At 44.5% G+C, this 25,902-nt stretch overlaps 1 protein-coding gene across 6 annotated transcripts in view; it reads left to right on the top strand.

Moving 5' to 3' along the window:
* ino80 (INO80 complex ATPase subunit) overlaps positions 1 to 25,902 on the top strand; it is a 314,154-nt gene that overhangs the window by 187,208 nt on the left and 101,044 nt on the right. For all 6 annotated transcript variants that reach the window (XM_038782859.1, XM_038782838.1, XM_038782829.1 and 3 more), the window contains one exon: positions 11,048 to 11,273. In XM_038782859.1, the coding sequence (XP_038638787.1) occupies positions 11,048 to 11,273 (226 nt within the window). The remainder of the gene's footprint in view (positions 1 to 11,047; positions 11,274 to 25,902) is intronic.

Raw genomic sequence — 25,902 nt, 5'->3', positions numbered from 1 at the left:
TTGGAGTATTGCGTACAGTTCTGGTCGCCTCATTATAGGAAGGACGTGGAAGCTTTGGAACGGGTGCAGAGGAGATTTACCAGGATGTTGCCTGGTATGGAGGGAAAATCTTATGAGGAAAGGCTGATGGACTTGAGGTTGTTTTCGTTAGAGAGAAGAAGGTTAAGAGGTGACTTAATAGAGGCATACAAAATGATCAGAGGGTTAGATAGGGTGGACAGCGAGAGCCTTCTCCCGCGGATGGAGGTGGCTAGCACGAGGGGACATAGCCTTAAATTGAGAGGTAATAGATATAGGACAGAGGTCAGAGGTGGGTTTTTTACGCAAAGAGTGGTGAGGCCGTGGAATGCCCTACCTGCAACAGTAGTGAACTCGCCAACATTGAGGGCATTTAAAAATTTATTGGATAAGCATATGGATGATAAGGGGATAGTGTAGGTTAGATGGCCTTTAGTTTTTTTTTCCATGTCGGTGCAACATCGAGGGCCGAAGGGCCTGTACTGCGCTGTATCGTTCTATGTTCTATGTTCTATCTCTGTGACTTTTTATATTCCTAAGAGTTTTGCCATTTACAGTATATTTCCCCTCTGTTAGACCTACCAAAATGCATTACCTCACATTTGTCTGGATTAAACTCCATTTGCCATTTCTCTGCCCAAGTCTCCAACCTATCCCTGTCCTGTTGTATCCTCTAACAATCCTCAACACTATCTGCCAGTTGCTTCACAGCTTCATGGTCCCAGGTTTGATTCCCGAATTGGGTCACTGTCTGTGTGGAGTCTGCACATTCTCCCCATGTGTGCATGGGTTTCCTCCGGGTGCTAGAGTTTCCTCCTGCAGTCCAAAGATGTGCAGGTTAGGTGAATTGGCCATTCTAAATTGCCCTTAAGTGTCCAAAAAGGTTAGGTGGGGTTACTGCATTATGGGGATAAAGGGGATAGAGTGAAGGCTTAAGTCGTGTGCTCTTTCCAAGGGCCGATGCAGACTCGATGGTCTGAATGGCCTCCTTCTGCACTGTAAATTCTTTGTCTTTGTCTATGTCTTAATTGAGATGCACAAAATTACGAGGGGAAGAGATAGAGTGGACAGGATAAAATTGTTTCCCTTGGTGGAGAATTCTAGAACCAGGAGACATAGATTCAAGATAAGAGGCAGACGGTGTAGAGGGGACATGAGGAAGAATGTTTTTATGCAGAGGGTAGTGAGTGTCTGGAATTCATTGCCTGAGTTGGTTGGTGGAGGCAGAAACCTAAACTCTTTTTTTAAAAAACCTGGATCTGCACCTTAAGTGCTGTAAACTCCAGGGTCATGGACCAGATACAGAAAGGTGGAATTAGAAAGGGCACTGGGTGTTCTTGGGCTAACATGGACAAGATGGGCTGAATGGCCTTCTTCTGTGCTGTAGCTTTTCTATGATTCTACAGCGCGGCAGTAGGGTAGTCGGGCTGTTGTGATTGTGTCCATTCTTTTAAGAACGGTTCCTTATCCTCACAAATTTGATTTGAATTTGTCAAACCAAACCTACTGTTAACAAGCCCATGCTGTTTGCCCTGATTAGCCCAGGCCTCTCTGTAATGGCCTATTTCATCCCTATTCTGAACTAAAGACATTCTTGGTGATAATTACCAATTAGTTTTACTGGGGTCAGATTACCTGGTCCATAATTCACTGGTTTTAATATTTTTTAACTTTTGAGGCGTTTACACGATCTCCATTCCCAAAGATAGCTGATGATGCGTGTCAATGTCCCTACTCTTTCTTCCTTAACCACCTAGTACACTCAGATGGTGAAAATGCTACTGTGAAGCAACTGTGCTAACATGGCAGCACCGTGGTTAGCACTGTTACTTCACAGCTCCAGGGTCCCAGATTCGATTCCCGGTTTGGGTCACTGTCTGTGTGGAGTCTGCACGTTCTCCCCATGTCTGCGTGGGTTTCCTCCGGGTGCTCCGGTTTCCTCCCACAGTCCAAAGATGTGCAGGTTAGGTGGATTGGCCATACTAAATTGCCCTTTGTATCCAAAAAGGTTGGGTGGGGTTACTGGATTACGGGGATAGTGTGGAGGCATGAGCTTAAGTGGGGTGCTCTTTCTAAGAGCTGGTGCAGACTCGATGGGCTGAATGGCCTCCTTCTCCACTGTAAATTATATGATTCTATGATTTTGTGTCCCGTTAACTTTTTAGTGCAGCTTCCTTTTGAATATTGTTCTCCTGCTCAAATCTCACACACAGGTGAAATACTCCTGAAACCTTACTCCATTTGAGTGCAAAAAGCCCCTGTCCTACCTTGTTTGGTAACCAATATGTTTCTATAGATTTCTGATTAACAAAGTGTCAGGTTATGGGAATAGTATGTGTAAAAGGTATTGAAGTGTCTGATCAGCTATGATTGTATTGAATGGCTGAATGGCCTACTGGTCCTATGTTCCTATTTCTTACATACGATTAAACCCCTTGACATTGATGACCAATCTTTTTACTTGCTCTATTTACTAGAATGGACCCAGGGATGGGAGATTTTAGCTAAGTTGATGAAGCTGGGGTTCTTCTTGGAGCAAAGGAGTTTGAGGGAGATTTAATAGAGTTGTACAAAATTATCACAGGTTTGAATCAGATGAAGAAGAGAAAGCTGTCCCATTAGCTGATGGCACACAGACTCAGTGACGCAGATTTAAGTTTTTTGGCAAAGGTTGCAGGGGAATGTGAGAAAGAACTTTTTTATTCGATGAATGACCTGGAACATACTCCCCACGAGGGTGGGAAAAACTGATATATCAATGATTTTGAAAGGAAATTACATGGTAACTTGAAATAAACACATTTGCAGGACAGAATGGGGATAGAACAGAGGAATGGGACTGACTGGATTGCTCCATGGCGGGCCAGCATGGACTCAATGGGCTGAATGTCCACCTGTGCTGTAAATGACTCTGTTACTCTGAGTGTCCTTTTTGTTTCGTCCTGTGGTATTTTTAAAGGTTAGGCATGCAGCCCACCAAGGTACAAACAAAAGAGAACTTTATTGGAAAGGTGTCTACAAGCTGTTAGGAAAGACTGCATGTTTGCCCGCGCGAATGGCTGGTGGCGTCATCAATTTGTTACGTAATTGGACTCTTAAAGTGACCTTGTTCCAACAAGAGATCATTAACTCAGTTCCAACTAGGAACACGAATGCACAACACTTCCCTCCTCACAAGTGATTAGCACTGTGGCTTCACAGCGCCAGGGTCCCAGGTTCGATTCCCTGCTGGGTCACTGTCTGTGTGGAGTCTGCACATTCTCCCCGTGTCTGCGTGGGTTTCCTCCAGGTACTCTGGTTTCCTCCCACAGTCCAAAGACGTGCAGGTTAGGTGGATTGGCCATGATAAATTGCCCTTGGTGACCAAAAAAAGTTCAGAGGGGTTATTGAGTTACGGGGATAGGGTGGAAGTGAGGGTTTAAGTGGGTCAGTGCAGACTCAATGGGCCGAATGGCCTCCTTCTGCACTGTATGTTCTATGTCTATCTTTTGTGTCACAGTTCTTCTCTGTAATTCACCCTCCATCCCCAAGCCATTTTGCTGGGATGTTTACCTACCTGTTACATACCCTCTTTCTTGCTAGTTGGAAGATATTTAACCTCGATGTAACAATTCTGTTTAAATCTCTTGCACTGTTGCTCCACTATTTGCTGTGGCATTTTTTCAGCTATTTATTCTGGGCTGGGTCCTCTTTGATCCCATGCAATTAATTCACATACAAATGAAATACAATTAGTTATGTAGAATTACTACAAGATTCTTTAATAGCAAATGTGATGTATGGCCAAAAATCTGTTTTGGGTGGTGGTGTGGTTGAGGGAGTAATGTTGGTAAACAAAGTGCTCATCTTTAATGTAGTATCATGGGATCCTGAACAACCAGAACAGGCAGAGGGAGGGCCCTATTTCCTATTGCTTAGCAGTTATCCTAGCATATAACTTCAACATTGAAGTAGATCTGGTTGTTACATAGATGCATAGAAGATAGGAGCAGGAGGAGGCCTTTTGGCCCTTCGAGCCTGCTCCGCCATTCATCACAATCATGGCTGATCATCCAACTCAATAACCTAATCCTACTTTCTCCCCATAGTCTTTGATCCCATTCTACCCAGGTGCTATATCTAGCCACCTCTTGAATATATTCAATGTTTTAGCATCATCTACTTCCTGTGGTAATTAATTCCACAGGCTCACCATTCTTTGGGTGAAGAAATGTCTCCTTATGTCTGTCCGAAATGGTTTACCCTGAACCCTCGGTCTGTGACCCCTGGTTCTGGACACTCCCATCATTGGTAACATCTTCCCTGCATCTACCCTGTCTAGTCCTGTTAAAATTTTATACGCCTCTATGAGATCCCCCCTCATTGTTGTTTGGGACCTTGCTCAGGATCTTGTTTTTTTTCCACAGGGAGACTCCACTATTTGTTTGTAGTGCAAGCAGGCTGGGTTTTTGCATTATGAAGGCAACCTGGGATATTCTTTCTAAAGAGGTGCAGATATCAGTTTGTGGCACTATTCAGTCATGATTTGTGTTAAGGAGGAGGCAGTTCAATATCATTGACTTATTGTCCAAGAGAAAGTATACTGTCTCCTATCAGTTGACGAGGGCAAAAATTTTATGCAGCATGGAGTTAATAACTTAAAGTACATGGCCTGGTGAATCAGTGCTGAACTTCAGTCCATGAACTCCAGTCACCTCATTATCAGGAGGCACTAGACCACATGCTGTCAGAAGAAAGTGCTGATTCTCAACCGTGCTGTCCTGAAGAGATCATTAATCCAGTTCCAGTCAGTTCTCTAGTAATTACTGTCATTGTCTGAAATGAAAAAAGCCTACAGAATAGATTAGCATCTTAGTCAGAGTTTACAGGCAGCAATCAAGTCCAGGTGCTATCGAACGCAGCATCTGCAAAGAGAAAGGGAGTCAGAATGGGCAGGTTTTGGTGATAATGGAAGCTGGCTGCACTTCAGTGTTTGCATTTCCCGTCCATGTTAAATATTTGCTGTGTGTATATGGGCTGTGTTTGCTCAGCAGTTTGTTCTTTGGCAGGATTAGTTGTGAAGGGCCTAGCCATCCATCTGCAGTAATGTGATAAACCAAAACTTGAAACTTAGCCAGGAAATTACGACTTCAAGCTCAAAGCACAGCATGCGTTTCATTCAAAAGAAGTGTAGCTCAGAGCACAAACCCGATTGGGTTTAGCTTTCAAATCTAAATTGATGTTTCACAGCAGGAATCGGAACAAAGAGAAATTGCTGCTGGGATCTGGATATAGTACCTCGCTGATAGTTTGAATCTTCACCAACTTTGAGATCACATGCTAGTTCAGCTTATGGATGTCAGTTCTTTCAGGGGGGAAATTGCAAATACTGACTTATTGCCAAGCAGCTGTTTTAACTGCGCAAAAACTATTGACTATGGCTGCACAAAATGCTTTTTAAGTAGCATACTGTAACAGTTAGGAAGTCAACAAATATAAATTTCATTCCCATTTCCCCCCAGCTCCAGCATGATGCCAACACCAAATACTTCCTTCCTAGTCAGCACTCTAAAGGGACAGTTCCTTCCGTGTCCAGGTCTACTCCTCCATCACCCCCAACACATTATCCCCTTCCTACGGCATCGTCCCATGCAATCACAGGAGGTGTAATACCCTGCCGCCCCTCCCCACACTTGTCCAAGGCTCCAGACATTACTTCCGAGTGAAGCAGTGATTTACTCAAATATTTTTTTCATTTAATGTGCTGTTTTTTCTGCTCACAATGCGGTCGTCTCTACATTGGGAGCCTAAACACAGACTGGGTGACAGCTTTGTAAAACACCTTGATTTAGTCTGCAAGCATAATACCCACCTTCCAGTCACTCGCCATTTAAATTCACCACCTTGTTTACACACACATTTCTGTCTTTTGCCTGTGAAGATGTTTCAGTGAAGCCCAACACAAACTGATGCAGCAGCACCTTAATCCTCCGATCAGGCACTTTACTGTCTCCTGGACTCTACGTTCAGTTCAGCTTCGGATCATGAACTCCATTTTGATTTTTTTTTGTAAATCCCCCACCCCTTATCTGTATCTTGTTCTTGCTTTCAGACAGCGCTGACTCTTTTTCTACTGTTAACGTGTTCTGTTATTTTACTTTCAAACAGTGTTGGCCTTTATTCTGCTATTAATTCCTACTTTAGTCTTTAATACTATCATTGCCATTCCCTTTGTTTTGTGTTCCATGGTATCTTTGTCATTTAATATTTCCTACTCTCCAACTTATCCCATACCTTCTATTTTGTGCCACCTGCCCCTCCCCCATTTTCAACAGCATAAAACCCATCACATTTCTATCTCCCTCCAGTTCCAAAGAAGAGTCACATTGGTCTTGAAACATAAAGTCTTGTATCTCTGCACAGATGCTGTGAGACCTGCGGAGTTTTTCCAGCATTTTCTGTTTTTACGATAAATGTAGATACCTGATTTCAAGTGGATACAAATCTTTTGACCTTTTGGAGTCTGTGGGCTGCAGGCACACCAGCTTGGAAGCTTATGTTATGAGGTGATATTGAGCTTTGTGTTTTTGTTTTGTTTGGGTCTAGGGTTAATTTGGGGGGGGTGGGGGTTCATTTGTTTTGTGGTTACCGGAATGTAAATTTGGTTGTGGTACTGTCTGAGAGCGGGGAAATGGGTGATGGAGTAGCTTTAGTTTGCTGACTACAGATTTTCTTTGTTTGCCTTGCTGGCCAAATTGGGTGGGCCTCGTGCCTGTACTCGAAGTCGTTTTTGGATAATCCCTTTTGGTGGTAATTACTGACTCCAGGTCGGGAAGGGGTGGGTGGTGAGAGGCCCCCAAATCGGAAGGTCACCTGGAATGTAAGGGAATTGGGTGGCCCAGTAAAAAGGTCGACGGTATTCGCTCACTTGAAACATTTGAGTGCTGATCTGGTGTTTTTGCAGGAGACCCATTTGCGGGTAAGGGGCCAGACAAGGTTGTGGGAGGAGTGGGTGAGCCAGGTATTTAATTCGGGTTTGATCGCAGTGTCTGTAGGGTGGCAACTTTGATTAGTAAACGAGTTCCATTTTCGGCCGCCAAGGTTGTGGTGGATCCTGGTGGTAGATATGTGAAGGTCAGTGGGTCTTTGATCGGCACTTTAGTGGTCCAAGTTAATGTCTATGTGCCAAACTGGGATGATACGGGGTTTATTCGGAGTTGCAGGTCTCCATTCTTGATTTGAACTTTCATCAACTAATCTTGGCAGGGGGGCACTGAAACTGTTCTTGAACCGAAGTTGGATCGATCTAGGGCCAGGTCGCTGGCTCCAGCTGGGGTGGTAAAGGCTTTGTTGGATTTTATGGAGCAGATGGGGGCAATTGTGATTTCAGACCATTCTCCACATTTTGGTCCCTCTCAGCACCCACCGTGGAGGTTGGATACGGCGCTGGCAGCAGATAAAGGATTTTGCAAACTTGTCCTCGACCATTGAGAAATATATCAAGTTTAATAAGGGCAAGCCTATCTCGCCCTCTACGCGATGGGAAACCCTTCAAGTATTTATTATGGGGGAGATAATCTCCTATAAAGCAGATATGAAAATGACTGCGAGGGTGGAGAGGCAGAGGCTGGTGGACTCCATCCTTGAGGTAGACCATCAGTACTCGCTCCTACTCCGGAGTTGCGTGTGAGCAGGAGAAAGCTACAGACGCAATTTGAATTGTTATCAACAGGTGTCAGCCGGTGAATCAGCTTCGGCGCTCGAAGTGGGTATTTTATGTATACAGGGAGAAGGCCAGTCATCTTTCAGCTCATCAACTGAGGCAGCAGGTACTTCCCGGGAGACTATAAACATTAGGGACTCAAGTGGCAGATTTGTTTGCGACCTGTTTAAAGTGAACACGGCTTTCGAAGCATTTTTAAAAATAAATTTAGGGTACCCAATTAATTTTTTCCAATTAAGGGGCAATTTAGCGTGGCCAATCCATCTACCCTGCACATCTTTGGGTTGTGGGGGTGAAACCCACGCAAACACGGGGAGAATGTGCAAACTCCACACAGACAGTGACCCAGAGCCGGGATCGAACCTGGGACCTCGGCGCCGTGAGACGGCAGTGCTAACCACTGCGCCACCATGCTGCCAAGGGTTTCGAAGCACTCCATAGGAATCTTTATAGATTGGAGTCCCTGGAGGAGAGTTCGGTCATGGTGTAGTTTTTAGATGGGTTGTCCTTCCCCATTGGTGGAGAGAAAAAGATTGGAGAAGTTGGAATCCCTGTAGAGATTCCGAAAGGTATTGTGTTAATAATCATAATCATCTTTATTTGTGTCACAAGTAGGCTTACATTAACACTGCAATGAAGTTACTGTGAAAATTCCCTCGTCGCCACATTCTGGCGCCTGTTCATTGTCCCAGAGTTTATTGCCCGGTACACGTACACAGGCTTCTATTTCTCTGACCCTGAAGAGGGACACAGACCCTACGGAATGTGGGTTGTATCAACCAATATTGCTTTTGAATGCAGAAGCTTAATTACTTGCCATGGTGGTGGTGCTGCGATTGGATCGTTGCCTGCCAGAGGTGATTGCAGAAGACCAGGCAGGCATTGTTCAGGGTCAGCAATTGTTGGCCAGTATACATTGGCTGTTAAATATCGTTCTTTCCCCTTTTCCGGTGCTCGAGTCAAAGGTGATTGGATCCATGAGTGCCGAAAAAGTTTATGATAGGGTGGAGTGGGGATATCTTTCCAAAATCCTTAGGAGGGTTGGTTTGGTTGCTGCACAGGGCCCCACGGCTAGTGTCCACACTAATACCCTGAGCTCAGGGTATTTTTTGTTGAATATGGGCATGAGGCACGAGTGGATTTTTTTTGTGGGTGGATGACAGTTGTGAGTGGTGTTCCTGGGGGTCAGCCAATCATACTCCTGTGTTCTGGTCACGTCCCAAGTTCTTACGTTTTTGGGTCCCCTTCTTTAACACCATGTCAGAGATTTTTCTTTTTTTTAATTTAGAGTACCCAATTCATTTTTTCCAATTAAGGGGAAATTTAGTGTGGCCAATTGACCTACCTTGCACATCTTTGGGTTGTGGGGGCGAAACCCACGCAAACACGGGAAGAATGTGCAAACTCCACACGGACAGTGACCCAGAGCCGGGATCGAACCTGGGACCTCAGTGCCGTGAGGCAGCAGTGCCAACCCACTGCGCCACCGTGCTGCCCATGTCAGAGATTCTTAACTTCGGACATGAGCCTTGACCATTAGTGGACAGTTTTGGGGTAAAAGACTCGCCGGTGCTGCAGAGGGGAATGAAGGCGAATAGCTCGGAGCAGAGTCCTGCTTGGGTGGAGCTCTCGTACTCCGCCCAGTGCTCGGGGTGACTTGGAATTTTTGTATTTGGAGAAGGCCAAGTACCATCATTAGGGAGTTGGTCGAGGGGTTCGACCTGAGATGGAACATAGAAATTAAGAACTGAAGTAGGCAATTCAGCCTCCTGAGCCTGCACCACCATTCAATCAAATCATAGTTGATCATTTCTTGGTCTCAAATCCACCTCCCTACCTGCTCCCCATATACCTTTAACCTGTTTTTTATCAGAAATTTAACTACAGTATCTCCTTCTTGAAACCATTTAATGACTCGGACTCCACCGCACTATGGGGTAGCGAGTTCACAAATTCACCACCCTCTACGAGAAGTAGTCCCTCCTCATCTCAGTTCTAAATCTACCACCTCTCAACCTATATCTGTGACCTCTCATTCTAGACTACCCCACGGAGGGGGACATTTGGTCTACGTTTACTTTATCAATCCCTTTTAGTATTGTATATACCTCAAACAGATCCCCTCACGTCCTTCTAAACTCCAGTGAGTGTAAGCCCAAACTTGTTCAATCTCTCCTCATACGTCAACCCTTTCATTCCTGGAATCAATCTGGTGGACTTCCTCTGAACTGCCTCCAATGCCACCACATGCTTCCTCAAATAAGGAGGCCAAAACTGGGCACAATACTCCAGATGTGGTCTCACCAATAGCCTATGCAATTGCATCAATACTTTCCTGCTTTTATACTCGAGTCATTTTCCAATAAACGCTAACATTCCATTTTCCTTTTTAATTGTGTGTTGTACCCGCACGCCAACTTTCTGTGATTCATGAACAAAGACACCCAGATCCCTCTGCCCCGGCGCATTTTGAATCTGCTTTTCATTTATATGGAAGCCATTCATTTCCTTTTTTAAAGAATTGGTCACTGTGAGTTGTTTGAGCGGGAGGGCGTTAGTTTATTGGTGGGGGTTTAGGTTTGGATGTGTTCTTAACTGTTGACTATGTTCCTTTTACATTGTAATTTGTAGCATTTGTTTTATATTATATTGTTATAAATGAAAACATTTTTAAGAAAAATATTTTTTCAATCACGTTATTGCTGTCCGGGGTTGCCCTGCTCCTCAAGAAATTTTGCCATTAAAACATCTAGAATATGTGCAGTTGCTGTATTTGCCATTAAATATGCCCGAAAAGCTTCTGCTTTGTTCATTAAAGTGTAAGTCAATTTCTAACTGTGGTTCATCCTAATTATGGACAAACAACGTCTCTGGTGCTGAAAGTGATGGAATCCTATTTATTCAGAGTTGTAATCATTTTTGAAGATTTTAAAACATAATTTTAACTTCTTCTTTGTCTCTTTATCTCTCCCGATCCTATCTCTCTTTCCCTCTCTTTATTTCACTTGTTGCACAATGATTTGGTCTTAAATTAAATGTTGTAATTTACATTTCCTGGTTTAGACTCTGGGTTTAAAAATTCAGCAGTCTTGCGCAGGAGACAGCCAATTGCGTGCCCACATCTTGTGTCTCGTTTAAACAAATTTTTAATTCCCAGAAGTTCCTAGAGAAGCCCAGGGTGGCTCTAGCCATTCATTGCAGTGACAATCATTTGCTGCTGCTGACAAACTTTGGGCCACCATGCATAATGAGATTTGCACTAACTGTAGTGATTTGATGTAACCTTTTTTCTGTTAACATTAATGTCCTGCCTCATGTGTATCTCAGGTAACTGCTGTTCCACGAGACATCTACTGTTGTGATCGGAGTGCAGAGTACGAGCGCCGATTAATGAGGGAAGGGGGTCACCTCACCGCCAAGCAGTGCCTCTTGTATGGAACTCCAGAGCTAGCTCTTCATTGGAGAAATAGGCTGTCCTTCTTCTTCCTTGAACATCCTGGGGGCTTGTTAGCTGTTCAGTCCAGAAATGGCTGGTCCTTCATTCGGATCCCTGGTAAGTAGATGTGAATTCCCCTCATCTGATTCTATTTTATTATATAAATAAGTAAGAGGTAGCACTGCTGCCTCACGGCACTGAGGACCTGGGTTCAATTTTTTTTTTTCTCCCCAATTAAGGGGAATTTACTGTGGCCAATCCACTTACCCTGCACATCTTTGGGTTGTGGGGATGAGATCCACACAGACACGGGGGAGAATGTGCAAACTCCACACAGACAGTGATCCGGGGCCTGGATCGAACCCAAGTCCTCAATGCCACGAGGCAGCTGTGCTAACCACTGCGCCATTGTGGCGCTCCTGTGAGTGCTCTTAACTGGAGATGGGCCTGTACTTCATTTTATTCTTTTATGGGGATGTGAGCATCAGTGGCATAGCTGCATTTGTTACTAATCTCTAATCGATCTTGGGAAGGTGTTGGAGTTGTTGCAGTCAATCTGGTGTAGGCACATCCACTGGCTGTTAGAAAAGGAATCTAGGATTTTGACAGCGACAGTGAAGGAGTGCTGAAGTCAAGATGGTGTGTGGCCTGGAAGGAAACCTGCAGGTGTTGGAGTTCTATGCATCTGCTACACTCTGTGTTGCTACATTGCACCTTCTATATGGTGCACACTGCAACCATTATGCATCAGTGAGTGAATGTTTAATGTTGTGGATGGGGTATTGATAAAGGCAACCTCTTTATTGTGTGGAGCTGCATATAGACATGGACTGGTTCATTATCTGAGGAGTACTGAACATTGTGTAATCATCAGTGAACGTCTCCACATTTGACTTTATGATGGACGTATGGTCATTGAAGCAGCTGAAGATGGTTTGGCCGAGGACACTACCCTGATTAACTCCTCTGCGATGTCCTCCAAAAAGCACAAACATCTTCCTTTGTGCTAGGTATGATTCCAAGCAGTTTTCCCTCTGATGTCCCCTGAAATGAAAGGCTGGACTAGTGTCTAAAATCTGAAGGGTTTGGAAGAGGAAATAATGCAAGTGCCTACTATGTCTAGTTTCCACTTGATATCCTGCAGATGGATCAAAGTACAGTGAATCCACTGTCTTGGATATCCTACAGAACAATTGCAATTGTGGGTGGGTACCCTTGTCTTTCAAGGTATCTCTATTATTGGAGATATCATAGAATCATAAAATGGTTACAGTACAGAAGGAAGCCATTTGTCTCTTCAAGCCCGTGTCAGCTGTCTGCAAAAGTAGTTAGCAATCCCATTCCCCTGTCCTTTTTCTGTAGCTCTGCAAATGTATTTAATTTAGGTACTTAACTAATTCTCTTGTTGAAAACCACATTGAATCTACTTCCACCCACACTATCAAGCAGTGCATTCCAGTTACTAACCACTTGCTGTGTAAAAACAATTTACTCACCATCTTTGGTTCTTTTGCCAATTGCCTTATATTTGTATCCTTTAGTTCTTGGCCCTTGATCTCTTAATTTTCTAAACCCCTCATGATATGAATATCTCTATACAATACCCTCTCAGTCATCTTATGAGGAAAAGAACCTCAGCTTCTCCAGCTATCCACATAACTACAGTACCTAATCCTTGGAACCATTCCCTTGAATAATTTTGGTCGTCTCTCTAAAGCAGGGGTGGGCAAACTACGGGCCACAGCCCACCAAGATCAAGTCATTAAAATATTTTTTTATTTTTATTTTTTTAAATAAGGTTAATGGGGGGGGGGCTGTTGGGTTACTGGTATAGGGTGGATACGTTGACTTGAGTAGGGTGATCATTGCTCGGCACAACATGTGTTTCATGTGAAATTTCTACTTTAAAATATTAATTAATAAAAATTAATTGCTTTTTTTTCTTTAAACTGAGTTACTTTGTTTTTCAAATAAATGTGTTTCATGTAAAGTTTCTACTTTAAAATATTAATTAATAAAAATTAATTGCTTTTTTTTTCTTTAAAAACCTTTTATCTTGGCTATTTTAAATATTAATTATTTTATTTAATATACTATCCGCCCCTTAAAATTGTGAATTTTTGAATGTGGCCCTTGCACGGAAAAGTGTGCCCACCCCTGCTCTAAAGCCTCCACATCCTTCCTAAAGTGTCAAGCCCCGAAATGGACAGAGGTCAGGCTGAACTGTGTTTTTTTTAAGAAGGCCATTGTATCTTCCTTGCCTTTGCACCCTCTGCTTTTTATAAAACGGAATCCCATATGTCTTTATTCATCAACCTGCCCTCTACTTTCAATGATCTGTGCACAAATGACCCCAAGTTTCTCTGTTTCTGCATCCCCTTTAGAATTGTACGTGTTGTATAATCTTCTCATTTTACCGACCAAAATGTTATCATTTTGCACTTCTCTGCATTAAATATAATCTGCCACATGTTTGCCCATTCCACCAGCCTATGTTCTCTTGAATTTTATCACTTATCCTCATAGCTCACAACACTTCATATCCCAAGTCATTAATAGACACCAAGAAAAGCAATGACCCTGATACGGGCCCACAGGACCAGTACTGCATACATTCCCCAATCTGAAATCACTGCTCACGACTATGCTTTGTTTCTTGTCACGTGGCCAATTTTACATCGATCTTGCCACTGCCCCATTTAATTCACAGCTTCAACTCTGCTGGCAAGCCTGTTATATTACTTTATCAAATGTCGTTTGGTAGTCCATATACAACTACTTCAACCAAATAACCCAATCAAAAAAGTTAGTCATGTTAGTTAAGCACAATGTGTTTCAACAAAACTGTGCTGGCTTTCCATAATTAATCCATAGTTGTGCAAGTGATTGGGTTATTATTTATCAAAGCCTTCCCACCTCAAAGTTTAAACTGATGACATTTCGTGCTTGGTTTATCTTTGCATCCTTTTTTGAATAAGCATGTGATGTTTGCAATTCTCCAGTCAAACGGCACCACCCTGTTATCCAAGAAGGATTTGAAGATTATGGCCAATTTCTCTGTAGTTTCCACCTTTACTTCTCTCATTATTCTCAGAATATATCCATCCAGTCCTGGTGACTTACCTAAGCACTGCCAACCTTTCTGATCACTCCTCTATTATTTTTTAGCCCATACAGCATCTCAACTACCTGCTCTTTAACTAGGACTGTGGTAGCATCCTCCTCTTTAGCCAAGACATGGAAAATACTAATTTAATACCTCTGCATGCCCCCTGCCTGCTTTTGGTTATGCACTTTAGTGGGAAGAATAGAGGCATGGACTATTTTCTAAGTGGGGAAAGGCTTCGGAAATCTGAAGCACAAAAAGGACTTAGGAGTCCTAGTTCAGGATTCTCTTGTGGTTTACATGCAGTTGGCAGTTAGGAAGGCAAATGCAATGTTACCATTCATTTTGAGAGGGCTAAAATTCAAGAGCAAGGGGTATGTACTGCTGAGGCTGGATAAGGCTCTGGTCAGACCCCATTTGGAATATTATGAGCAGGTTTGGGCCGTCTCTTTAAGGAAGGATGTGCTGGCCTTAGAGGAGGTCCACAAGAGGCTCACAAGAATAATCCTGGGAATGAAGGGCTTGTCATACGAGGAGTGGTTGAGGACTGGGTCTGTATTCAATGGGGTTTAGTAGGATGAAGGGAGATATCATTGAAACTAATAGAAAACCGAGAGGCATAGATAGAGTGGACGTGGAGAAGGACAATCCTTTAAAACTGAGATGAGGGGGAATTTCTTCAGTCATTGGGTGGTGAATCTGTGAAACTCATTGCCACAGAAGGCTGTGGAGGGCAAGCCATTCAGTGTCTTTAAGACTGAGATAGATATGTTCTTGATTAATCAGGGTATCAGGGGTTACAGGTAGAAGGCAGAAAATGAGGATGAGAAACATACCAGCCATGGTCGAATGGCGGAGCAGACTTGACGGGTCAAAGGGCAGCATGATAGCACAGTGGGTAGCACTGTTGCTTCACAGCTCCAGGGTCCCAGGTTCGATTCCCGACTTGGGTCACTGTCTGTATGGAATCTGCACGTTCTCCCTGTGTCTGCGTGGGTTTCCTCTGGGTGCTCCGATTTCCTCCCACAAGTCCCGAAAGACGTGCTGTTAGGTGAATTGGGCATTCTGAATTCTCGCTCTGTGTACCCGAACATGCGCTGGAATGTGATGACTGGGGGGTTTTCACAGTAACTTCATTGCAGTGTTAATGTAAGCCTACTTGTGACAATAACGATTATTATTATTATTATTATAGCTGAATTCTGCTCCTATGTGTTATGGCCTCTAATTGATTTCCCTCCTCTTTCTTTTTTTCGCTAATTCTTCGCCTACAGAGTTTTTTGGATTCCCTCTATATTAACTGTCTCTACTCATACACTCTCTTTGCTGTTATCATTTCTTTTTTCACTTCCCATTTCTATACTCAGCCTGGTTCTCTTTCACTTCCATTATCCACCTGACGTTTGTATTACACCCACTTTTCTGCTTCATCTTATTCTCTATCTCTTCCATCACCCAGGGTCCTGTGGGCTTTATTTGTAATACCTTTCCACCTTGTGGGAATGTACCTGAATCATCTCCCCGTTAAAGACAGCCCAGTTTTGCATGCCAATCTTTGGACTTGTCCCAGGTAAATTGAAGTCATTCTTAACCCATTGAAGTTGACACCATTCCAATTTAGTACATTTACTCTGGATTGCTCCTTGTACTTTTCCATGTCTAACCTAAGCCTTTTGATACCATGATCATCGTCTCCTAAATATTCCCCGATTGACAATTGATCTACCTTGACCATCTCATTCCCCAGAACCAGATTCTGCAATGGGGAATACACTGATCCAGGAAATTTTCCTTAATACACACTTCAGAAACATACCCCACGTCTGCTTTACGCTACTATCCCAGTCAACATTATAGATGATTGAAGACCCATTGTTTGTAACTCTCTGTAGTCGTTGCACTTTTCTATAATTTCCCTGCAAACTTGCTCTTTTTTTAAATATAAATTTAGAGTACCCAATTCATTTTTCCAATTGAGGGGCAATTTAGCGTGGCCAACCCACCTACCCTGCACATCTTTTGGGTTATAGAACATAGAACATTATAGCGTAGTACAGGCCCATCAGCCCTCGATGTTGCGCCGACCTGTGAAACCACTCTAAAGCCCATCTACACTATTCCCTTTGCATCCATATGTCTATCCAATGACCATTAAATGCCCTGAGTGTTGGCGAGTCCACTACTGTTGCAGGCAGGGCATTCCACGCCCGTACTACTTTCTGAGTAAAGTTGTGGGGGCGAAACCCACACAAAAATGGGGAGACTGTGCAAACTCCACACGGACAGTGACCGAGGGCCGGGATCGAACCTGGGACCTCAGCTCTGCGAGGCAGCAATGCTAACCACTGCGCTACCGTGCTTTTTCAAACTTGCTCTTCTACACTAATCCCACTCGTGGTGATCTACAGAATAAATCCAGTAGTATCAAGGCATTTCTTATTTCTAATCAATTATCTTTGATCCCTCAATGACTTCTTCTATCTCATGCATTTACACACTTGCTATAAACCTAATTCAGACAACCTTGTATTCTCTTTGTCTGAGCCCACCTAATACCTTATTATTTATTACTCTTATGTTATCTGTCCCATTGAACCCTTTGCGAGCCTTCTTTCTCCGTTATAATGCTACATCCAAATTCCCATTCCCCTACCAATTTGTTTTTAAAATCTCTCCAACAACACTAGCAAACCGTCCTGCAGAGACATTGGTCCCAGCTCAATGTTACACGTTGAGACTAATTGTTGCTTGTACTTGCTTATAAATAGCAGTTTTTGCCATATTGGTGTGTGTAATGTTGAATTCGCACTTCATGAAATATGACCAAAGCTGTAATATTTTGATGGGTTGGTGCAGGGAACATTTGTTGATGAATGTCTGGTAGAGACGATGGTCATGGTGTATTCAGGGAAAGTTTTGAAGAGTTTTAGAATCTATATCTATATCTATATCTATATTAGGGGCCTCACGGTAGCATGGTGGTTAGCATCAATGCTTCACAGCTCCAGGGTCCCAGGTTCGATTCCCGGCTGGGTCACTGTCTGTGTGGAGTCTGCACGTCCTCCCCGTGTGTGCGTGGGTTTCCTCCGGGTGCTCCGGTTTCCTCCCACAGTCCAAAGATGTGCGGGTTAGGTGGATTGGCCATGCTAAATTGCCCGTAGTGTCCTAAAAGTAAGGTTAAGGGGGGGGGGGGGGGGTTGTTGGGTTACGGGTATAGCGTGGGTTTGAGGAGGGTGATCATGGCTCGGCACAACATCGAGGGCCGAAGGGCCTGTTCTGTGCTGTACTGTTCTATGATATCCTTAAATGATGGAATAGAAAGTGTACATTTGGTCACAGGGATCCATCCTTTTTGTCTTGTGTGTGATGATGTGGCGATGCAGGCGTTGGACTGGGGTGAGCACAGTAAGAAGTCTTACAACACCAGGTTAAAGTCCAACAGGTTTGTTTCAAACACTAGCTTTTGGAGCGCAGCTCCTTCCTCAGGTGAATGAAGAGGTATGTTCCAAAAACATATATATAGACAAATTCAAAGATGCCAGACAATGCTTAGAATGCGAGCATTTGCAGGTAATCAAGTCTTTACAGATCCAGAGATAGAGGTAACCCCAGGTTAAAGAGGTGTGAATTGTCTCAAGCCAGGACAGTTGGTAGGATTTCGCAAGCCCAGGCCAGATGGTGGGGGATGAATGTAATGCGACATGAATCCCAGGTCCCGGTTGAGGCCGCACTCATGTGTGCGGAACTTGGCTGTAAGTTTCTGCTCGGCGATTCTGCATTGTCGCGCGTCCTGAAGGCCGCCTTGGAGAACGCTTACCCAGAGATCAGAGGCTGAATGCCTTTGACTGCTGAAGTGTTCCCCGACTGGAAGGGAACATTCCTGCCTGGTGATTGTCGCGCGATGTCCGTTCATTCATTGTCGCAGCGTCTGCATGGTCTCACCAATGTACCATGCTTCGGGACATCCTTTCCTGCAGCGTATGAACATAGAACATAGAACATTACAGCGCAGTACAGGCCCTTCGGCCCTCGATGTTGCGTCGTCCTGTGAAACCCCTCTAAAGTCCCTCGACACTATTCCCTTATCGTCCATATGCCTATCCAATGACCATTTGAATGCGTTTAGTGTTGGGGAGTCCACTACTGTTGCAGGCAGGGCATTCCACGCCCTTACTACTCTGAGTAAAGAACCTACCTCTGACATCTGTCCTATATCTATCTCCCCTCAATTTAAAGCTATGTCCCCTCGTGCTGGACATCACCATCCGAGGAAGAAGGCTCTCAATGCCGACCCTATCTAATCCTCTGATCATCTTGTATGCCTCAATTAAGTCACCTCTTAACCTTCTTCTCTCTAATGAAAACAGCCTCAAGTCCTTCAGCCTTTCCTCATATGATCTTCCCCCCATACCAGGCAACATCCTTGTAAATCTCCTCTGTACCCTTTCCAATGCTTCCACATCCTTCCGATAATGTGGTGACCAGAACTGCATGCAATACTCCAAATGCAGCCGCACCAGAGTTTTGTACAACTGCAACATGACCGCATGGCTCCGAAACTCAATTCCTCTACCAATAAAAGCTAACACACCGTACGCCTTCTTAACCCTCTCAACCTGGGTGGCAACTTTCAGCGATCTATGGACATGGACACCGAGATCTCTCTGCTCCTCCACACTACCAAGAATCTTACCATTAGCCCAGTACTCTGTCTTCCTGTTATTCCTTCCAAAATGAATCACCTCACACTTTTCTGCATTAAACTCCATTTGCCACCTGTCAGCCCAGCTCTGCAGCTTATCTATGTCCCTCTGTAACTTGTAACATCCTTCTGCACTGTCCACAACTCCACCGACTTTAGTGCCATCTGCAAATTTACTCACCCATCCTTCTACGCCCTCCTCCAGGTCATTTATAAAAATGACAAACAGCAGCGGCCCCAAAACAGATCCTTGTGGTACACCACTAGTAACTGGACACAAGTCAGAACATTTCCCATCAACCACCACCCTTTGTCTTCTATCAGCTAGCCAGTTTCTGATCCAAACTGCTAAATCACCCTGAATCCCATGCCTCTGTATTTTCTGCAATAGCCTACCGTGGGGAACCTTATCAAACGCTTTACTGAAATCCATATACACCACATCAACTGCTTTACCCTCATCCACCTGTTTGGTCACCTTCTCAAAGAACTCAATGAGGTTTGTGAGGCACGACCTACCCTTCACAAAACCATGTTGACTATCTCTAATCAAATTATTCCTTTCCAGATGATTATACACCCTATATCTCTTATAAACCTTTCTAAGACTTTTCCCACAACAGAAGTAAGGCTCACTGGTCTATAGTTACTGGGGTTATCTCTACTCCCCTTCTTGAACAAGGGGACAACATTTGCTATCCTCCAGTCCTCTGGCACTATTCCTGTAGACAAAGATGACTTAAAGATCAAAGCCAAAGGTCCAGCAATCTCCTCCCAAGCTTCCCAGAGAATCCTAGGATAAATCCCATCCGACCCAAGTGGAAAGTATTTTCACACTTTCCAGAATGGCTAACACCTCCTCCTTATGAACCTCAAGCCCTTCTAGTCTAGTAGCCTGTATCTCAGTATTCTCCTCGACAACTTTGTCTTTTTCCTGTGTGAATAAGACGAAAAATACTTATTTAGCACCTCTCCTATCTCCTCGGACTCCACGCACAACTTCCTACTACTGTCCTTGACTGGCCCTACTCTTTCCTTAGTCATTCTTTTATTCCTGACATACCTATAGAAAGCTTTAGGGTTATCCTTGATCCTACCTGCCAAAGACTTCTCATGTCCTCGCTTGGCTCTTCTTAGCTCTCTCTTTAGAGCCTTCCTAGCTAACTTGTAACTCTCAAGCGACCCAACTGAACCATCACGTCTCATCTTCACATAAGCCTCCTTCTTCCTCTTGACAAGTGTTTCAACTGCTTTAGTAACCCATGGTTCCCTCGCTCGACGACTTCCTCCCTGCCTAACAGGTACATACTTATCAAGGACACGCAGTAGCTGTTCCTTTAACATGCTCCACTTTTCCATTGTGTCCATCCCCTGCAGTTTTCCTCTCCAGCCGATGCATCCTAAGTCCTGCCTCATCGCATCATAATTGCCTTTCCCCCAGCTATAACTCTTGCCCTGTGGTGTATACCTATCCCTTTCCATTGCTAAAGTAAACGTAATCGAATTGTGGTCACTATCACCAAAGTGCTCACCTACCTCCAAATCTAACACCTGTCCTATTTCATTACCCAGTACCAAATCTAATACGGCCTCGCCTCTTGTTAGCCTATCTACATACTCCATCAGGAAATCCTCCTGCACACAGTGGACAAAAACGGACCCATCTAAAGTACTCGAACTATAGTGTTTCCAGTCAATATTTGGAAAGTTAAAATCCCCCATAACAACTACCCTGTTATTTTCGCTCCTATCCAGAATCATCTTTGCAATCCTTTCCTCTACATCTCTGGAACTTTTTGGAGGCCTATAGAAAAGCCCTAACAGGGTGACCTCTCCTTTCCTGTTTCTTAACTCAGCGCATACTACCTCAGTATTTGAGTCCTCATCAAATGTCCTCTCAGCTACCGTAATACTGTCCTTGACTAACAATGCCACCCCTCCCCCTCTTTTACCACCTTCCCTGAGCTTACTGAAATATCTAAACCCCGGCACCTGCAACAACCATTCCTCGCCCTGCTCTATCCATGTCTCCGAAATGGCCACAACATCGAAGTCCCAGCTACTAACCCATGCTGCAAGCTCACCCACCTTATTCTGGATGCTCCTGGCATTGAAGTAGACGCACTTTAAACCACCTTTCTGCCTGCCGGTACACTCCTGCAACTTTGAAACCTTACTCATGACCTCACTACTCTCAGCTTCTTGTGTACTGGAGCTACAATTCAGGTTCCCAATCCCTTTTTGAACTAGTTTAAACCCTCCCGAAGAGCATTAGCAAACTTCCCCCCCAGGATATTAGTACCCCTCTGGTCCATGTGCAGACCATCCCGTTTGTAGAGGTCCCACCTACCCCAGAATGAAACCCAATTGTCCAGGAATCTGAAACCCTCCCTCCTGCACCATCCCTGCAGTCACGTGTTCAACTGCTCTCTCTCCCTATTCCCCGACTCGCTAGCACGTGGCACGGGTAACAACCCAGAGATAACAACTCTGTTTGTCCTGGATCTAAGTTTCCACCCTAGCTCCCTGAATTCCTGCCTTACATCCCTATCCTTTTTCCTACCTATGTCATTGGTACCTATGTGGACCACGACTTGGGGCTGCTCCCCCTCCCCCTTAAGGATCCCGAAAACATGATCCAAGACATCGCGGACCCTGGTACCTGGGAGGCAACACACCAACTCTCTCGTTCCCACAGAATCTTCTATCTATCCCCCTAACTATGGAGTCTCCAATGACTAATGTTCTTCTCCTTTCCCCCCTTCCCTTCTGAGCAACAGGGACAGACTCTGTGCCAGAGACCTGTACCCCATGGCTGACCCCTGGTAAGTCCCCCCCCCCCCCCCCCAACAGTATCCAAAGCCTGTTACTAAGGGGAACGACCACAGGGGATCCCTGTACTGACTGCTTACCCCCAACGTTGTAGACAACGTTGGCCGAGTCGCACGAGTATGTACCGCGTACCTGGTGGGTGGTGTTCTCACGTGTAATGGTGGTATCCATGTCGATGATCTGGTACGTCTTGCAGAGATTGCCATGGCAGGGTCGTGTGGTGTTGTGGTCGCTGTTCTGAAGGCTGGGTAGTTTGCTGCTAACAATGGTTTGCTTGAAGTTGCGCGGTTGTTTGAAGGCAAGTAGTGGGGGTGTGGGGATGACCTTGGCAAGATGTTCATCTTCATCGATGACGTGTTGAAGGCTGCGAAGAAGATGTCGTAGTTTCTCCGCTCCGGGAAAGTACTGGACGACGAAGGGTACTCTGTCGGTTGTGTCCTGTGTTTGTCTTCTGAGGAGTCGGTGCAGTTTTTTGCTTTGGCGCATTGGAACTGTCGATCAATGAGTCGAGCGCCATATCCCGTTCGTACGAAGGCATCTTTCAGCGTCTGTGGAAGTCTGTTACGCTCCTCCTCGTCTGAGCAGATCCTGTGTATACGGAGGGCTTGTCCACAGGGATGGCTTCTTTAATGTGTTTCGGGTGGAAGCTGGAGAAGTGGACCATCATGAGGTTATCCGTGGGCTTGCGGTAAAGCAAAGTGCTGAGGTGACCGTCCTTGATTGAGATGAGTGTGTCCAAGAATGCAACTGATTTTGGAGAGTAGTCCATGGTGAGTCTGATGGTGGGATGGAACTTATTGATGTCATCGTGTAGTCATTTCAGTGATTCTTCGCCGTGGGTCCAAAGGAAGAAAATGTCATTGATGCATCTGGTGTATAACGTCGGTTGAATGTCCTGTGCGGTGAGGTGGCCTTGTTCAAACTTGTGCATGAAGATGTTGGCGTATTGAGGTGCAAATTTGGTCCCCATGGCTGTTCCGTGCATCTATGTGAAGAACTATGTGAAGATGTTGTGATCCAGAATGAAGCGGATGAGTTGCAGGATTGCGTCTGGAGATTGGCAGTTGTCGGTGTTGAGTACTGAGGCTGTTGCAGCAATGCCGTCATCATGGGGGATGCTGGTGTAGAGTGCCGAGACGTCCATTGTGACGAGGAATGTTCCTAGTTCAACTGGTCCATGGGTGCTGAGTTTCTGTAGGAAGTCCGTCGTGTCACGACAGAAGCTGGCCGTACCTTGTACGAAGGGTTTTAAGATGCCCTCAATGTCGCCAGAGAGGTTCTCGCACAGGGTCCCATTGCCTGAAACGATAGGACGGCCTGGTGTGCTGGCCTTGTGTATTTTCGGGAGGCAGTAGAGATCAGTACGTGGGATGAGGGCACGTAGGGTGCTCTGAAGGTCTGGATCCAAGGTCTTGATCAGTCTGTTGAGTTAGCGGGTGTGTTCGTTGGTTGGATCTGCGGGTAACTGTCTGTAGTGTTCCTGGTTGTTGAGTTGTCGGTATACTTCTTTGCAGTAGTCCGTTCTGTTCAGTATGACGGTGGCCCCTCCTTTGTCTGCTGGGTTGATGACGATGTTGCGGTTGTTCTTGAGAGCGCAAATGGTGTTGCGTTGTGCTTGGGTGACGTTCGGGGCTGTCTTGTGAATGCGGCTGATGAATCTGGCATTGACACGACTTCTGACGGCTTGAGCATACATGTCGAGTCTAGGGCAGCGGCCTTCTGGAGGGGTCCAATTCGACTCTTTCCTCTTCGGTTGCCGCACTGCAGATCTCTCAGTCTGCTGTTCCGGTTCATATTTTGTCTTGTATATTTTGCTTGTAGTATTTCAATCATCGGCAAAACCCATATCTTTAAATTTTAAGCCCCTGATGTTGCTGTTTCCCAACAGGCATCTGCCAAGCAACTATTCATCCCAAAGTGCTGAGATGATCAATCAATGCCAATTTTGCATACAGAGAAATAATGGAAGAAGGGGATACATTGGGCGTAGTTTAAAGATAAATTAGCTGCATCACTAATATTGGAGACAGAGCAGCATGGCCTGAGCGTGAGGCTGCAGCTTTGGAGGCAGACCTCCACGGCCTGGTTGTGGAACTGCAATATTGGAGGCAGACTGGAGCATAGGTAATGGTGAGGAAAGCAGCAGGGTAATACAGGTTGGCAGGTGGGGAAAATTGGGATGCGGAAGAGGGGGAATAGGTCAGAAGGGAGGGGGAAGGAACTAAATTTAAACAGTTTCGCACAAAATGGGAAACAGCCCACCATAACATGAAGTAAGGGGGTGGGGGGCGGGGAGGCTGTAGGTCAATGGTGAGGATAAACCACAACGCAGTTAAGAGGAAAGCTCAGGCCATCATTGATGATCCCTCTCAGCCTTTATCATCAATTTGAAAGACTCCCTCTATGCCCGCACTTTAGAATGCCTATTGCTAGGAAAAATCTGCTCGCGAGGTCTTTTGTTCCATAAGCTTACTTATTATGTAAATTTAACTTGCTGTTTTTATTTATTTTAACTGCAGTAACAAAGTGCTTTAATGGCAGATTGCTAGGTGTTATGTTTGTATGAATTGGATGTGTGTTATATATGCACAAATGTATAATTGTAGGTATACATAAAATATTTACAATTAATAACTAATGACCATGATAGTATGTTATGTTGAAACAAACCTGTTGGACTTTAATCTAGTGTTGTAAGACTTCATACTGTGTGTTATATTGGAGGCAAAACCAAAGACAAAATTCCACTTTTGCGTGGGCAATAAAGCACTATTCTATTATATTCTATTCTATCCTATTCTGTAGTTGACTCCGTGGCTTTGGGGCATGTGAGGTCACTGAATGGGTGGCCGAACGGTGAGGTGGCATTGGTGTCGGCTAAATGAGATGGACTTTTGCTTAATTCTGCCAACTATGGCCAGAAGTGTAGCCCAACAGCCAGATAAAGAATTTAACAAACACTGGAAGGGCAAAGCAATTAAACAGAAGTGGAACCCATGCTACTTGACAAAATAAATAGAATTGGGGTGGGATTACCTAACTTCTCTGGTCCCTGAGGTGGCCTTACTCACCTTCAGCAAAGTATCTGGCATTTGGAAATGCACTGGTTCAGTATTACCCTGTGCTGAGTGCTATCTAATGCTGCTGGAATTAACAGGGTTAAGTTTAGAGGATGAGCATGCATAACACGATCCATAAAGTGCTACCTGTTGCTGCGATACCAATCAAATCTGGAGACCACGTGTTATTTTTAAATATGTTTACTCTTACCAACAGAGACAAGAACTTTGGCTGAATTTCTTCCACCTTTTCCATATGCCAGTGTAAGACCAATTGCAACATCTAGGTGCTACCCCTTCTAGGGTCATAAGAGCCAGGAGCAGGAGGAGGCCATCTGATCCCTCGAGCCTGCTCGCTATTCTATAAGATCATGGCTGATGATCTTGTGGACTCAGTTCCACTTACCCGTCCACTCACTGTAACCCTTCATTCCTTTACTGTTCAAAAATCCCTATCTTTGGCTTTAAAATATCCAACAAGGTAGCTTCAACTGCTTCACTGGGTAAGGAATTCCACAGATTTACAACCCTTTGGTCAGGGTGGCTCAGATTACATCAAGTGGTGTACAAGATCCCCAGTGGGAAAGCTGTCAAATTAAAACTCCAGGAATATGTTAGAAGTTGTTGTTAAAAAGGTCGTAGCATGACACTTGGATATGTTCAAGGAAATCAGGAGAGTCAACATGGTCTTGTGAAAGGGAAATCATTGTTTAACCGATTTATTGGAGTTCTTTGAGGAAGTAACGTGCTGTGGATGAAGGGGATGTACTGTACTTGGATTTCTAGAAGGCATTTGATAAAGTGACACATCAAAGGATATTGCAGGAAATAAAAGCTCATGGTATAAGGGGTAACATTGGCATGGATAGAAGATTGGCTGGCTAACAGGGACCATAAATTGAGTAGGCATAAATTGACATTTTTCAGGTTGGTGAGATATAGTAAGTGATGTGCCACTGATCAACGCCGGGGCTGCAGCACTTTACAATTTATATAAATGATTTGGATGAAGGGATGGTCGCCAAGTTTGCTGATGAAACAAAGATA

The sequence above is a fragment of the Scyliorhinus canicula genome, chromosome 2, assembly GCF_902713615.1.
Source record: "Scyliorhinus canicula chromosome 2, sScyCan1.1, whole genome shotgun sequence".
In the NCBI taxonomy this organism is placed as follows: domain Eukaryota; kingdom Metazoa; phylum Chordata; class Chondrichthyes; order Carcharhiniformes; family Scyliorhinidae; genus Scyliorhinus; species Scyliorhinus canicula.
This window is presented reverse-complemented; position numbering and strand designations above follow the sequence as displayed.